Raw genomic sequence first — 14865 nt, forward strand, 5'->3', positions numbered from 1 at the left:
ATTGTAAGACAGTGTGGCAAATTTGCCTTTTTTCCTCCTTTTATTGGGTTGAAGGAGTTAAGAAGGTTTATGCTTTTTAGACAATTTGTGTACTCTTTTGCTATTATTGTGTAATAAAATCTACAGGTTAGTTGACATGGATAGTGTTTTTCTAAATAACTACAAGATCAGATATTCTCCAGCTGAATGCTGTCTTATTTATTGTGTGCACCATTCACAAATCTGAACCATGACCTAGCATTACCTTTTGTCACACCTCTTTGTCTGTTTTCCTGGAGATGCTGCAACTAATGAAACAGTGAAACTTTGAGGGCAAGAAATTGGATATAGTCAACACACTCAATTTATATGTTTAAAATCTTACTGATGGATCATATCCTTGCAGTTTTTTATGTCTTCGAGGTTTTGAATTCTGCATCAGTGAATTTTGCTTTAATATTCAACAGTACAAATTTGACAGCAAGATTCAGAGAAATATTTTTGAAAAACAGTAAGACACCTTGATTCTGAAAAGCATATGCTCAGATTGAGGAAGGAGTTGGTCCTACTAATGACAGTAGGCAGCTTTTCTAAGTATAAACCAGGATGAGAAGCAAATCTACTTTACTTGTCTTTGCCATTAAATGTAGTAGACCTGTGAGCAAGACCTGTCATAGGGACAAGAACTGAAGAGGAGAATAATGTGAGAAATGGATCTTTATATACTGAGTTCATAATTGCTTCACCATCATCATAACAGCTATGGTCCCCAGCCATGGGCCCAAACAGAATGACTCGGCGCAAGACCCATTGGTGTATCCAGGCTGGGATGAGGGAGAGGATTATGCCACACAGCCTGCTGTAACGGATAGAGATATTGCTTCCAGAGAGAGCCATCATGAAAGAGAGTCTTCCACTACAGGTACTAGTAATAATATCTGTTATCTATGTTCCATCACTTCTGTCTCTCAGATGGCCTCTCCTGGAAAGATATTGCACGAACTTGTAGACAGGAGTAATCACTGATCTCTTAAAATAATCTCATAAACTGTAGAGTTATTAATTTTCTCTGCACCCTGTCTGGATGATGGTGAAACAGAAGATTTAAATTTTAGCTCCATATGAAACATTTGTTTTTGACTTGCCAATACCACTTATAGAGTTTTTCATTCCTTAGTGAAGCATGGCTGTGAAATTTCATCCAGTTCATTATGTAAATTATATTATTTGGTGCTGCCAGACTGACTTTAGCATGAAGTCAGATCCATACTTACATATATTTTTACCTCAAGAGGTTAATCCATTCAATTTGTGAATATTACACCTGGCAAAAGAGTGTTCTTTTCATAGAGTTTATTGGAATATTTATCCTTCTGCGTCATTCATAGAATGATGAAAGGCAGGAATCTAGAAAACTGGCATGACACAGCATCATGATGCATTTTCATATAACATAGTATATATAACATCAAAATAATGTTCTAAAAACATTATGTGATCTCTTCTTCTGGAGGTCTCCCCTCTCCATCTGCCACTGGAATCTGTGTATTTTGCCAACATCTTGCTCCAATACGCTGACCTTACATGTGGAGCTAAGGGTCTCTCAGAAGCCAGTGACAGTGTGGAGGAAGAAGCAGAGGCCTTCGTGTCTTCTTGACTGTCAGTATTTCAGTACTGGTGCCTGTAATGTGAAACACACTGTAACAGCAAGTGACAGTGCCAAGGAAGCTGAGACTCTGTAGGTAGCCTGGGATGCAGGTCAGGGGATCCTTCTGACTGCTGTCTCTGTGTTTTTCCCTGGGTCCACTGCCCTTGGGAGTCTTTTTAATTAAGTACAACAATGGGTGAGAACAGCAAATGGATATGTCTGACCAGAACTGTGAGAGGGCAGTGATGATCCACATAAGGTCTCACTTCTCTGCCCTTTTTGTGGAGAGAAAAGGGTAACAGTGCTTTAAGGGGAACAGGAGGCTTGGATGGGATGGTAATGGGAAGGCCACAGCAGCACACACATGGAATTCCCGGCTATTACATAATCTGTGTTTAAACCATCTGTTATTAAACCATGATAGCAGCTGTTGCCTCTCCTGATGATACCCACCACAAAGAGCCAACTCAACCACCTCAGCCGTGGGATTATGAACCAGAAATGAGCACTGAAGGCATCATAAATCTCACGGATGCTCCTGGGGAGGAAGATCTTCACAGGACCACAGCCACTATGATCAAAGATGGTAATGACCCTCCTCCGATGGGTTCCAGTAAAAATAATGGATTGTACTCATTTCTCATGTCTGGTGTGAAATGAGACATTATTTCTTCTGAAACGGATTTCTTTCCCTGTCTTTCTCATCTTCAAAGTGTGCATTCTTGTTGTGAAATTGCAGTGCAAATGCTTTTATAATTTTGTTGCATGTGAATATCCCAACAAGAATTCCTGTCTCTTTAAGGATATATTTTTCCTCTGCGCCCTGTTTCTTATGTCCCCTGACTTTGATCAGGTATATTTTTAACTGAGAAAACAGTTGCTTTTGGAGGTAGCTGGTAGTGTAAATGTTTTTCATGTCTGGTCATTTCTGGTCTTAATATTTCAATATATTCTCTTAATACTGTAAAATTTGAAATAATTTATTGGAGTTTGTTCATGTAGTTCTGCAAGGTTACTTAAATTCCCGAACTCTGCACGTTATCATTTTAAAATTATCTTCATTCAAAATACTGGGTTTTTTTTTTTTATTTAATACAATAAGGTATTTTTTTATCACACTGTAGTTGTTTGGAACTTCTTGCATCTTTTCTTTCTGCACTTTCTAGAAAAGAAATACTAAGGAAAAATTTGCTGTTGTCCTTTTGCTTTTCTTCCTCAAAATCTGTTTTTATATGGATTATTTAATCCTCAGCATTTAGGATTTGACAGAGAGCTATGAAAACTAAAAATGATGTGGATAATAAATACAGTCTGTAGATTAAAAAACTTGTGTTCTCTGTTATCTGCTCATGTTTTCTAAATATGAATGAGATTCTGTAAAGTTTCCCAGTTCACTGTTTTCAAGCTTTATGAGGTTTGAAAGGTCAGCTGCAAATATGAAAACCCAAGTATGATTTTGCAATTAGTTCAAATGTTATTAATTAAGTCATTCCAATCTGTTTCCTGTGTAACAACAGGAATTCTTATACTCATTCTGAAAATAATATTGCTGTTTTCTCACTTCTAAGCAGTGTTCACTAGGTATTTTCAAAACCAGTATTTTAGGCTGCATTTTGAATATTAGAGAAGGAAGAGATAAGCCAAAAAGAAGGTGTCATTTGAAAAGGATATTCTTTTCTTGTGGCTTTGTTTTGTTTGTTTTGATTTTCTTCTCACTGTATAGTCTACATAAGCAAATAAATTAAAAAGGTAGAGTGTACTAAAAATAAAGAGGGAGTAATATGTAAGGTGCATTTTTAAAATGTTTTTGAAGTTAACTTGGCCATCATCACAACAGTCACAGCCTCCACTGACATTCTGGCACCAGAAGATATAACCCAGGGAGAGTGGGTACCTCACCTTGTGGTAACAGCTGCTTCCTCTCCTGAGGGTGCCCACCACGAGGACACAACTCAAACACCTCTGCCTTCACATGATGAACCAGGACAGGGCACTGAAGGCATCACAAATCCCACGGAAATGCCCAGAGATGAAGTGCTCCACAGGACCACAGCCAGTGTGACCAAAACTGGTAATGACTCTCTTCTGATGGGTACCAGTAAGAATAATGGATCATACTCATTTCTCATGTCTGGTGTGAAATGAGACATTATCTCTGCTGAAGATGACTTCTTGCACTATCTTTCTCATCCTGGGGAATCTTCATTCTTAGTGTGGACTTGCAGTGAAAAATCTGTCGTAGGATCTGTGAACGAGGCATAAGGGGCTTCTTGCTGGTGCGCTTGGTGGTTTCTGACCTTTGCTGAAGCATGTTTTTGGGTGATCTCCCAAATGTTCTGCAAGACATGCACTTTGGTGATTTGGAATCCCCAGCCTCATCTTTCTTTCTTGCGCATCAGTGTGATCAGGCTGGGTATGCTTTGGCACCCTGACTGGTGTGGTGGAGGTGCTCTGGCAGGTTAATCAGCTGACTTGGTCCTGCAACTCAGCAGCAGCACCATCACTGGGCAGTGGTCTCCCAGTGGTGAGGGCAGTGCATTCATAGAAGAATTACATCCCTTAAATTCTGCCATCAGTTTCTTACTTCTCTTCCCCTGTGTATTGCCAGGCAAGATTGACACAGGTGAGGCCACTCACCCCTGAGTTACAGGGTCAGGTTGTTGCTGCTAAAGTCTCTTCTTCTAAAGGTCTCCCCTTTCCATCTGTCACTGGGATCTGTATATGCTGCCAGCATCTTGCTCCAACATGCTGAGCATAGATGTGGAGCTTAAGGGTCTCTCAGAAGCCAGTGACAGTGTGGAAGAAGAAGGAGAGGCCTTTGTGTCTTCTCTCTTCCTTCTGTGCTTTGCATGAGGAAGGTGAAGGTGCTTTCTGGCTTGCTGTAGCCCAGGAAATGATATGGGTGGTGGTTTTTGTGAGTGCTCCCTGATCATGCCACCATCATGGCAGTCGTAGAATCCGTGGATGATGCTGACCCAGAGAAAGCAACCAAGGAGCCACTGACATCTGGCACTGCACCTGGAAGGGAAAGGGAACCAGCAAACACCACAGACAGTTTCCATGTCCAAGGGATGCCTGGAGTTTTTTCAGACATTGAGGACCGTTTTATTCCCTTGCAGACTCCTGTTACTACCAGTAAGAACAAAGTATTATAACCATTTTCATTTATCCATCAGTAAGTAATTGTGGACAATGGCTATTGTCTAAAAATGTGTACTAGGCATAATTGTCATATTATGATTTCCTTTTTGGGTTTTGTTACTGGTTTTAACCTGCTGATAAGATGTCATTAATGGTATGTCTTTCTAGTAAAATCATTAGCTAAAGGCTGAAAATAGTATTTTGCAAATAAGCTTTTCTTATATTCTGATATCAGCATGTGGTAACACAAATGTTGAAATGAAGAAGTGCAAGCTTTCTGCTCATGCCCATACATTTGTGAGAGCATTTTGTCTTTTTTTCCTGGACACGAATGACAGCTATGTAACCCTTAACTATCTGTCACTTTCCTCCCATTTGTAACCTTCTAAATTAGTTGAATATGTACAAAAGAAAGGTAATTCTCTGTGACACCATTTTCTCCCTAGCTATATGTGCTGTTGGCATCTTTCCAGTGATTAATTGTAGCTGTTACTGGGCTGTAACTGACTTTTCATTTGTGAACATCCTTGTTTTTCAAAGGGTTATTCTTCTGATGAAGTTAGTGCAGTTACCAGTGTTTGCTTATGATACTACATGCCTTTGATATTTTTTAATGTGTGGTCACATGCTAGTAATATGGGAAATTAAGGGACTTTTCCTTATTCCCAAATGTAGCTTCCATACGAATGACCATGCTAACAGTAAAGGGTTTTGTCCCAATTGAGCTAATCCAAACACTGTTTTCATGCACTTTCTTGGAAGATAGTGGAACCATTCCAGAGTAGAATTTCACCAATGCTCTGTGGACATTCATTGCCTATAAACAAGATTACATACCTATATTTTTACAGCATTATACAAAAAACACTTGAAAGTTAATTCTTTTAATAATTCATTAGTATTAATTAATATACTGTGCAGTATAACTCGGGCTAATTTTTTTTCAAGAATTTTGTACAAACCAGTAAATTCAGCTCTAACAAAATTGCCTGGTTATAGTATTTTGACATAGGCATAGCACTACAAATGCAAAGTACGTATTTGTCAGAATTTTATTGGAAAAACAAATCTGTTTTAAATAATGTCTTCCTACTAAAACTATTTTCTTTCATTTCACAGGCTCTATTCTCTTAATTCATTTAAGCTGCCTTTTTAATTTTATGTGCAGACATTACAGACTATGAAAAAATGTTTGCTACCTTTCTGTTTTAAGCACATAAAACCTGTAAGAACTGGTTTGAATCTTTTTCAGTGGGAATATCTTTCTCAGTGGGAACATTGTCAGTACCCTGGCAAAAGGCTCAGAGGGTCATTTTCTCTGAACTCTTCCTTTTTTCATTTACCTTCTCTTGGTGCGTTTTAAGAACACAGTAAATAGGAATTACTAAGGCACTACCATTGTCATTAAAAAGCTTATTGAAGGGTTCATTCATCTGTAATGTTGCCCAGTCTAGGTGAAATGGAATGGAAGAGATTCAGGAATGTATTGGTAAAGGCCTTCCCTGATCAAATGAATGGTTTCATGTACTGTACCACTTTTGTTTCACTTGCTTTTTTTCTACAGCAATGTTTAAGCTGTGGTCAGACATCACTCTAAGTGTCAAGCATCCACAGAATAAAAAGTCAGTCCACTGAAATGAACAAAAAATAATTGCCCATAAAGAAAAAAAATCTAGTATTTTACCAAAATGAAATCTTGAGATCTTTTGAGGTTTCCTCCCTGCCACTTGTAAGCGGCTCCCCAGAGCCAGAACAGCAGGGAACGTGGCTGACCCTTGCTGCTGCTTCTCAGTGCTCAGGGGAGCAGCAAATGTAGCAGGTTTCTGAGCACACAAATTTTAATAAATGTCTGAATGCCTTTCTAAGGGTTTTTGTGGAGAAAAAGATCTGGCATTTTTCAGAGATGATACAAAGCATTGAAGAAAAAAATCTGCTGAGATGTAGTGTAGACAAGTTAGTAGGTCCCTCTTGGTCAGCTTTTTTTGCTGCTAGATCAAGACTCTTCATTGTTGAATTTGTGCTCTGTCCTTTGTTGTCAGATAGAACCAAACAACAAGCCAGTCAATAAGTTTCTTGTTAATAAAAATAATAAAAACATCTGGAAAACTCATGAATTGCTTGCTGGCTATGCTTCACAGCGGGAATAAAACATGCTTCTCAGTTTTGCATGTGCCAGCTGTTACTAGGAAATGAGATCAGAAATACTGGACAGAAATTAGTAGTGTGTTAAAGAAAAATAACTTTACAGCTGACTAGAGTTAGAGTTTAGTTCCTTAGAGTCTGGAAGAATTTAGAGAGGTGGAGATCTATAATATATTTTTTGTAGTGATAATGAAGCAATATTCCCAAATGAAATTACTGTATCTATAGTCTGCTGATAATTTTAGACTTGGGATACCCTTATGGTAATAGCATGGGCCAGGAATATAATTGCCTAAAAGTTTAAGCAGTATGGCCAGCTTAGAAAATATAAGAGACTTATTTAAGATTTAATACCATCTTGGAATCAAATTACCCAACTTATTAAAAAGGACAAAAGTATCCACATCTAAGTTTGCAGAGAACAATTTTTTCTATTAGAAAAAAATACTTTTAATTTTTAGAGTCCCACTCTATAGCTGCCAAAGTCACAAGCATTCAGAGAACTATTGTTCAATTTTATGACAGCATTAGAATTTTAGGTGTTCAGTTTTATCCTGTGTCAGAATAGAATTGAAATACATGAGACAAGAGAGGAAAGCCATAAGTTTTTCTTCTCAAAATAATAAACTAGCTGTAGTTCAGATGAGTGTCATGCTTATAGTCTATGTGATAGTTTTCGGTATAAACACTAATTAACTGCTTCAGCGTGGACTTTACAGAGTACAGTTTTTACATTGTTTAAGTTGCAGTCTTCATATGTTGCTGTTAAATAGCCATCAAGCATATTTAGTCTAATGGATGGGATTTTTTATTCTTTAGGCTCTACCCAAGCACCACACAAGGGACATTATGAATCCACTACTTCCCCCGGAGGGACCGCCACAACAAAAATAGATTCACAGCCAAGGGCGGCCGGTGTACCAGGTGGGTCAAATGTTTTAAAAATCCAAGGACAGAATTGTCTTCATATGAACTGAAGTAAGAGATGAAAATGAAGGTCTAATGCAGTTGTTCAGCCTTTGTTCTGAATCAGATAATATTAAGCATTTGACAAGTAGTCTGAAAGACTGAGCATGTTGTAACTCATAATTTTTCATCAATATTAGGTTGAGAGAAATCATGCATTTGAGGAATGGGATTAAGATTCAATTAACTTTTATAAATTGAAATGGAATCAGGCAAAACTCAGTAAAGTTATATGCATAGTATCATATCCATGAGAATGTTCAGAGAAAATAACATCTGAGACAAGCTCTCCAGAAGAGAGCGTGCAGACTAAAACAGGATAAAAGGAAGCCAGCACCATGATACAGCTGCAAAAGAATGCAAATATATTCTGGAACTTATTAGTGGTAAAGTCATTTTTAAAACAGAGAAAGTAATTATCCCACTGTACTTAGGCCAAGCAAGTCCAGAGCTGAGACTGTGTGTTCAGTTCAAGGCATTGCATTAGTCACATGGGAAAAAAATGGAGAAGAGCACACAGAAAATTTTGGGAAGCTAACCTTTGGAGCACCTTTTGAAGAACTCATCATTTGCAGGGAAAACTGAAGGGAGATATAAGAAGAGCAGGCTACGAAAATAATGCCTATCAGTTTTTCACCATGGAGTACTAGTAATTAACTAATTAGAAGAGGTAATTTGTTGCAAATTAAATGTATGAGTCTTGTTAAACAAGGAACAGTTGTTTCAAACTAAGAAAATACAGGACATAGCTCTTGGGAGTGGACCCCCATCTGTAATGGTAGCAGAGGTATAATGGTAGTAGAGAGGAAGCTACTGGGAAGGTTGTGAAACCTGCTGTACTAAAAATGTGCTAAAACTCATCCTGCTTCTGTGCCTGAGATTGTAGATGTGTTATGCTAAGCCTTTTCTTTTGCCATTGGGTAAATCAGTGAAACAGCTCCTCTTCACTTAGGCCCACCAAAGTGCTTTCAGGTGACAACAGTGATGGAGTATTTAATCTGAGCTGGCCTGTGTATATCTGAGTGATGAAAATGTCTTTGATTTGCATGCAAAGACTTTATACACCAGACAAACATTCACGGGAGCTAGGAAAAGAGTGTGACATCTGAAAGGAAGTAGAAGAGATGGTGTTTCTGCAGTTCTGTGAAATGGCAAACCCTCATTAGCTACATTCACACGCTCTCTTCCCCTCCCTCATCTGTCCCTGCAGACTGGCTGATCATCGTTGCTGCTCTGGTGGTGCTTGCAGTGATCCTTGCAGTGTGCATTGCTGTTAACAGTCGCAGAAGGTAAGGCCCCTGCTTTACATTTCCAAAACACACTGCCTTACTTTTTCCTTCCTTGAGAGTCTCCAAAGCTTTCTCAAAGGGCAGAGTAGCCAACCACAGGAAAGAGCATCCTCTGCAAAGCTCTGTGGCTTGTAGTGTGGTGACCCAGGTCACCATGTCCTGCACAGGTGCCTTCACATTCACCTGGAAACACTCACATGAAGTCAGCACCTATATGAACTGTTTAATCTTTCAAATGGAAACTAACTCTGTGTAGATCACAGGAAATTAATTACACTCTCTATTAGTTATTAATGGGAAAATCATGTTCACAGAGAGTGGAAGTTGTGAGATGAATATAGACAGTAACAACCACAGGATGAGCCACGAATAATCCTCCACCATTCAGGTGTTGTCTGTGTGCAGTGTGAAGGGCTGTCTTAGACCATCACAGCCTGTTACTCTCTTTCTTCTGAACAGGCGCCAGTATCACAGCTGGCAGTCACAAGCATATATGCTCACATTGCTCTCCGAGCTCTCAGTAGCTTCACGTACTCCATTTTACAGATGAGGAAGCTGAGGATAAAAAGAAATGAAGTGATCTGTGCAAAGTTAGCTGGGAAATTGGAAAAACCCAAGCCTGAAGGACGGGCTGTAATATTCTTACCTCTTTCTTTTCTCTGGGGCCTGTTCTGAGGTTACTCCCCAATTGTCTTCAACAGCCTTTTGCTACTTGAATTTTAAGATTGAGCTTTTTAACAGAGTAACTATTTGCTACTTGAATGTTGGATTTTAACTCCATATTTTTCAGAATGACCATATAATATGTGGAGATTTTTGTGCAGGAAGCAGTGAGCACATATTTTCCTAGTCTGTTGGTTTCAGAGCACTCTGAGCTGCTCTTTAAGAGGCTGTGGAGCTCCACAGCTCCTTGCTGGCGTCTTTTGGCATTTTATGGCTGCAGAGCAGGAAATCATTCCCAAGGGTGTGTGTAGCATTAGCAGAGTGAACCAAGCTACTTCAGATAAAATAACCCTCATCTGTGAATCAGTAGGCATGAAAAAAATGGTATTTCAGAAGCATAATATTAAAATTGAACAGCCAGATCAGTCCTTCAGGAAAAAATATGCTTCATTTAAGAAGAAAGCACTTAAAAGTCCAACTTCACAGACACATTGTCCTTAGGCATGCTGGGCTCTGCATATTCAATTTACACAAGGCTGTTTGAGGACAAGCAGGGTGCCCAGCGCTGTGTAGCCAGAGAGTCATCTAAACAGTAAATATGACAGCTGTGCAAGTAGTGCTTTTTTACTATGCTGAAGGATACCCAGCCCACAATAACCAGTGCATCAGATTTGGACTGGTGACTCTTTAAAAGATTGTGTGTGTGCGTGTGTTTTAATTCAGAGCTACATATAAGGTTTATTGGACAGCCCTGCAGCGAGTGTAACTTTAAAAACACAGCACCCATTTCCTACCTGAACATCACAAGGAACTCTGCTGCAAACAGCAGCAAGAGTAGTTCTCTGTATTTCCTTACTGTTGGCTGGCTTCTAAGCTTGACATGCTAATACAAAGGAAAAAAAAGTTGTCTTGTTGAATGAGGTGAGAACTTGATCCAGATTTTCTGCTTGCTTAAGAATTTGTGCATTTTCAAAGCTGTGGTCCCAAGCCTGGATTTTGAAGGTGTCCTCATAGTAGGGCTATTTACAAAGTTCATAAATGTTGATAAATTCAAATGATAGAAACAAAGTTTTCTAGCCTTCAGTAATGAATGTTATTGCTACCATGTACTAACAGTAAATACAAATTACATAAGTGAGCTCCTGATAAATTTTATGCATATAATGATGGATGCTTTCAAAAATAAAATATGCAGTATGGAGAAGCTTTGTGAATGTATGGTGTAAGTCTGCACTGGCAGACACACGTTTAATTTCCAATCACCTTTTCCTAAATATTGACCTTCAGGTTTTTTTATTATTTTTGTTAAACTCTATTTATAATATTTAATTTTTATTTCTTTTTAGATGTGGGCAGAAGAAAAAGCTAGTGATTAACAATGGCAAAGGGGCAGTGGAGGACAGGAAGACAAGTGAATTAAATGGAGATATCAGCAAATCACAAGAAATGGTGCACTTGGTTCATAAAGAACAGTCAAATGACCGAACACAAGCATGTGATGAATTCCTGACTGTTAATGAAACACAAAATCATCACGAGTTGGAGATGAAGACTGGAGTGTAATGGTACCACACTGCCAAGCAGATCAGGGCTGGGGAAACCAAAATCACGTGGAACTTGAACAGGAATTCACAGATGCACTGTGCTACTGATGTCTTTTGAACATAAGCATAAGTTCTGTTTCTTTTTAATCACTTTGCAATGATGCCTGAGTTTAAAAATTGACATGTGCTTTCCGAAATACACCCCCATGAGTTGCATAATGCTTTCCGTTCCCAGTCCCTTCACAGAGGACTCTCACTGCGTCCTGGATGTTAGAAGGCATACAAGTTTACATCATTATTCCCCAGATGGAAGGTCTTCACTGTGTGGAGCTAACGAAGTATCCAGTCACTCCATCTTACAGATATTTAAAGTATTAAACATGCCATGGCACAGAAGTAAGTGAGGAAAAATGTCAAGAGTAAAAAAACCCAAATTTTAACCCAAAAGGCATCTTCTACAATGTCTGCAGCAGCAAAATCCTTCAGAAATGCCTTCCAGCCAGGAATAGCAGTGGGTACATTCAGAATCTGCCTGTATAAACAAAAAGTGACATTTTATAATTACATGTGGCTTGGTCTGCAACGAGAGAAATCCAGAAGGACGGAGTTTATTTATCTTTGTTTTTAAATATCTATGGACATAGTCCATATCTGTGGACAAGTCTTCTCTGGAGGGGTAATAAAGGCATGAAAACATGAGCTGAAACATAATAAACTTCTATTCTTTATTATCCTGGCAACCTGTACAATTATCCTTCCATTTTTGAAGTGTTCATTGCTCTTCTCCCAGCCTCATTCATTGGTCCAAGTTTGTGCATGTTTTTAATGAGCCTGTTAGTTAAGATAATGAATAATAAAAAAAATGACCCCAGCTCTATCACATATGCACAAATCAAGCAATTGAGATCACTAGGGAAGCAGACAGTATTTTACTCCTGAAAATAGGTCTCTATATTCTGCTCCATTTTACTAAGGAGATGCTGAGCCTATTAAATTTTTTCCCCTAAAGCTATTACATTATATGAGATTGCTGATATTATAAAAGTTGCTTTTCTATGATTTCCCTCATTTCCTCTGAATTCTACTTCATCTACATTTTTTCCATCAGCTTTTTAAAAACACCAAAAAGAAATATTGCTTGCTTTTTGGTACCAGAAGTTAAATTTCTACAGAAAAGATCAAAGCAAATGAAACTCTTCCCAGCCATGTAATATAGTAGAGTAGCTGAGCTGCATTGTTACATGCTTTTGTTACATCCTTTTCTGTGTGTTATGTGAAGTATTTGTATTAAGCTATGATGCTGTGCATTATATTGATATGAATTGTCAGGAAAAAAATTATTTACTACCAGTGATCTGTGCCATTTTTAAGAAAACTTGCTGGAATGGAGGGGGAATTGTAACTTCTAATTGGATTCCCCCCAGGAAATGAAGGGAAAAATCAGCTGTGGGATGTGGATGGTCTGTACAGGGCTGTTCAAGAGTTCTGTTCACTGACCATAGCCCCTGTCTTTGAAGCTGTTTGGCTAAAGTTTGTTACATTGTGTTCTCCAGCTGAAGCAGTTTGGAGGATGAACATTCAGCTGGCTAAGTACCGACTTTAGCTAGCACTGATCTTTACTGGAACATAAAGCACAAGACTGTTGATTATATTTCCGAGTCACAGCCCTCCAGCAGTTTCCCATGTGCTTCATGGAAATGCTCAAGTGCCCTGGTATCTGCTGGCAGATCTCCTCAGGGCAATTTACACCTGGGCAAAAAGTCCCAAGACAAGGTGATGTTTTAAAATACACATAGGATGTTTTCTGACTTTATGCAGGTCAGATATTTCATCTGTGAACAGTGCATTGGCTTTTGTTTAATGTTTTTAAGCACACCTTTCTATTCGTCATTAGAAATCAAACTGATCTGCTGAAGGCTGTGTTTCAACTGCTGTTACGTACTCATTCCACTAAGTATGGAGATCCAGAGTAAGAATTAAAAATCTTTAAATCCTTACTGAATATAGGTCTTAGTGAGAAGGATGTATTTCACAGTCTTGAAGGCTAAACTTCTCTTTTAAAAAAACAAAAAATCGGTGCCACATCATTCATCTTCCTGTTCAGATGCTGAATGAAGAAATATGCAAACTTCTTCATAATTTATCTTATAGTTAGTAGCTACAAAAGCACAGGCAACACTGGTTGGGTTCTTTGTATATTTTTAAATGAGAGATGCTCAAGAGGCAATGCCATTATTTTATATATGCTGATACTTTCTAGATTATGTCCTGTGACTTATGTGTAATTGTTTCACTATAGTTTCAAAACTAGATGGCCATTTCATATGTATAATACAGTACATATTTTTATTCATCTTGCTTTTATTATGAGGGTTTGTTTGTTTGTTTGTTGTGTATTTTTATATAGAGCACTTGATATATTTGCATATTTATTTAACAGATTAATCAGAATTAAAGAAAATGCCATCTCTAAATTGTAACTAGAAATAGTATTGCTAAAAACATATTGGACTTTAAAATAAGCTTCCAAAATACATCTGTTTCCACACTGAGGATGAAATGTATGTCCAGCTGTTAGTGGGAGAGAAGTTAGTTAGTTAGTGGATAGTCATGTTGAGTGCTGTGATAATTTTTCCTTCTTGCAAATTCCAAGCCAGGCTGAGGTGAATGCTGTGTGACCTTGTCTGCTCTGCTGGCCTCCCCCAGGCTCCACGGATGCTCTGGGAGTTAGTGATGAGCTCAGCTTTACCCCAGAAGCAGACAAGAGCTACAACAACTCGGTTCAGTTTAAGATCTTGACGACCATTCCTGGCTCACTGAATTAACAACATTTGAAGAGTGCAGCACCCGGCAAGATGCATCCCTTCCTTCTGGGTTCTGACAGACAAATCAGCTGTGACTGACAAATCTCACTGTGTCTTAGTCTATCCTTACTTGGTGCCTACGAAGAATGAGGATCTCTCCTAAAAATGCTAAGGAGCCTGAGATCAGCTTCTGTTATTCCTTTGTCTTAAAAAGTTTCAGATAAATGTGATCCAGAGCAGTGGAATACTGTCTAAAGCAGCAAGCATATTTAAGAGAGTCTCTGTATGTTTTATGGGAATGTGATATTTTCATGAAGCAATGCAGGCTGATTGTTTCATTTGTATTTTCTTGAAGTTCTGAGGAATACTTGATTAAAGCAGAGAAAGGATGTACAGCTGTCATGTCTACCTTTGTGGATGTGAAACCCTTTCCACAATACCAGTTCCAAAATTGTACTTTTGCAGGTTTTCACATGATAGGGATGTTTTTTTGTGTGTCCCTTGTCAACAACAACAGCCTCTGTACTAATTAGTTTAAAGCAATTGCCTGCAATATTTTTAGGAGACAAATGCCAAGTGTCTCTTTAGCACATATCATTCTGCTTAGGGCTGGTCCTAATTATTCTTTCTGTAGATGAAGGAAATAAATCCTCTGACAACTGTGTTCTGCCTTCACATACAAAGACACC

General features: G+C 38.5%; 1 protein-coding gene across 20 annotated transcripts in view; it reads left to right on the plus strand.

Annotated features, from left to right (window-relative positions):
- Positions 1 to 14565, plus strand: part of CD44 (CD44 molecule (IN blood group)) — a 52779-nt gene extending 38214 nt beyond the window's left edge. For 8 of the 20 annotated variants that reach the window (XM_072929845.1, XM_072929848.1, XM_072929846.1 and 5 more), the window contains 7 exons: positions 740 to 901; positions 2052 to 2213; positions 3441 to 3698; positions 4577 to 4762; positions 7730 to 7834; positions 9087 to 9165; positions 11175 to 14565. In XM_072929845.1, coding sequence (XP_072785946.1) covers positions 740 to 901; positions 2052 to 2213; positions 3441 to 3698; positions 4577 to 4762; positions 7730 to 7834; positions 9087 to 9165; positions 11175 to 11391 — 1169 coding nt within the window. In that variant the 3' untranslated portion in view covers positions 11392 to 14565. The remainder of the gene's footprint in view (positions 1 to 739; positions 902 to 2051; positions 2214 to 3440; positions 3699 to 4576; positions 4763 to 7729; positions 7835 to 9086; positions 9166 to 11174) is intronic. The other 12 variants (XM_072929849.1, XM_072929862.1, XM_072929851.1 and 9 more) reach the window with 10 other exon arrangements.
- Positions 14566 to 14865: the final 300 nt, after the last annotated feature.

This window comes from Taeniopygia guttata, chromosome 5, assembly GCF_048771995.1.
Source record: "Taeniopygia guttata chromosome 5, bTaeGut7.mat, whole genome shotgun sequence".
Taxonomy (NCBI): Eukaryota; Metazoa; Chordata; class Aves; order Passeriformes; family Estrildidae; genus Taeniopygia; species Taeniopygia guttata.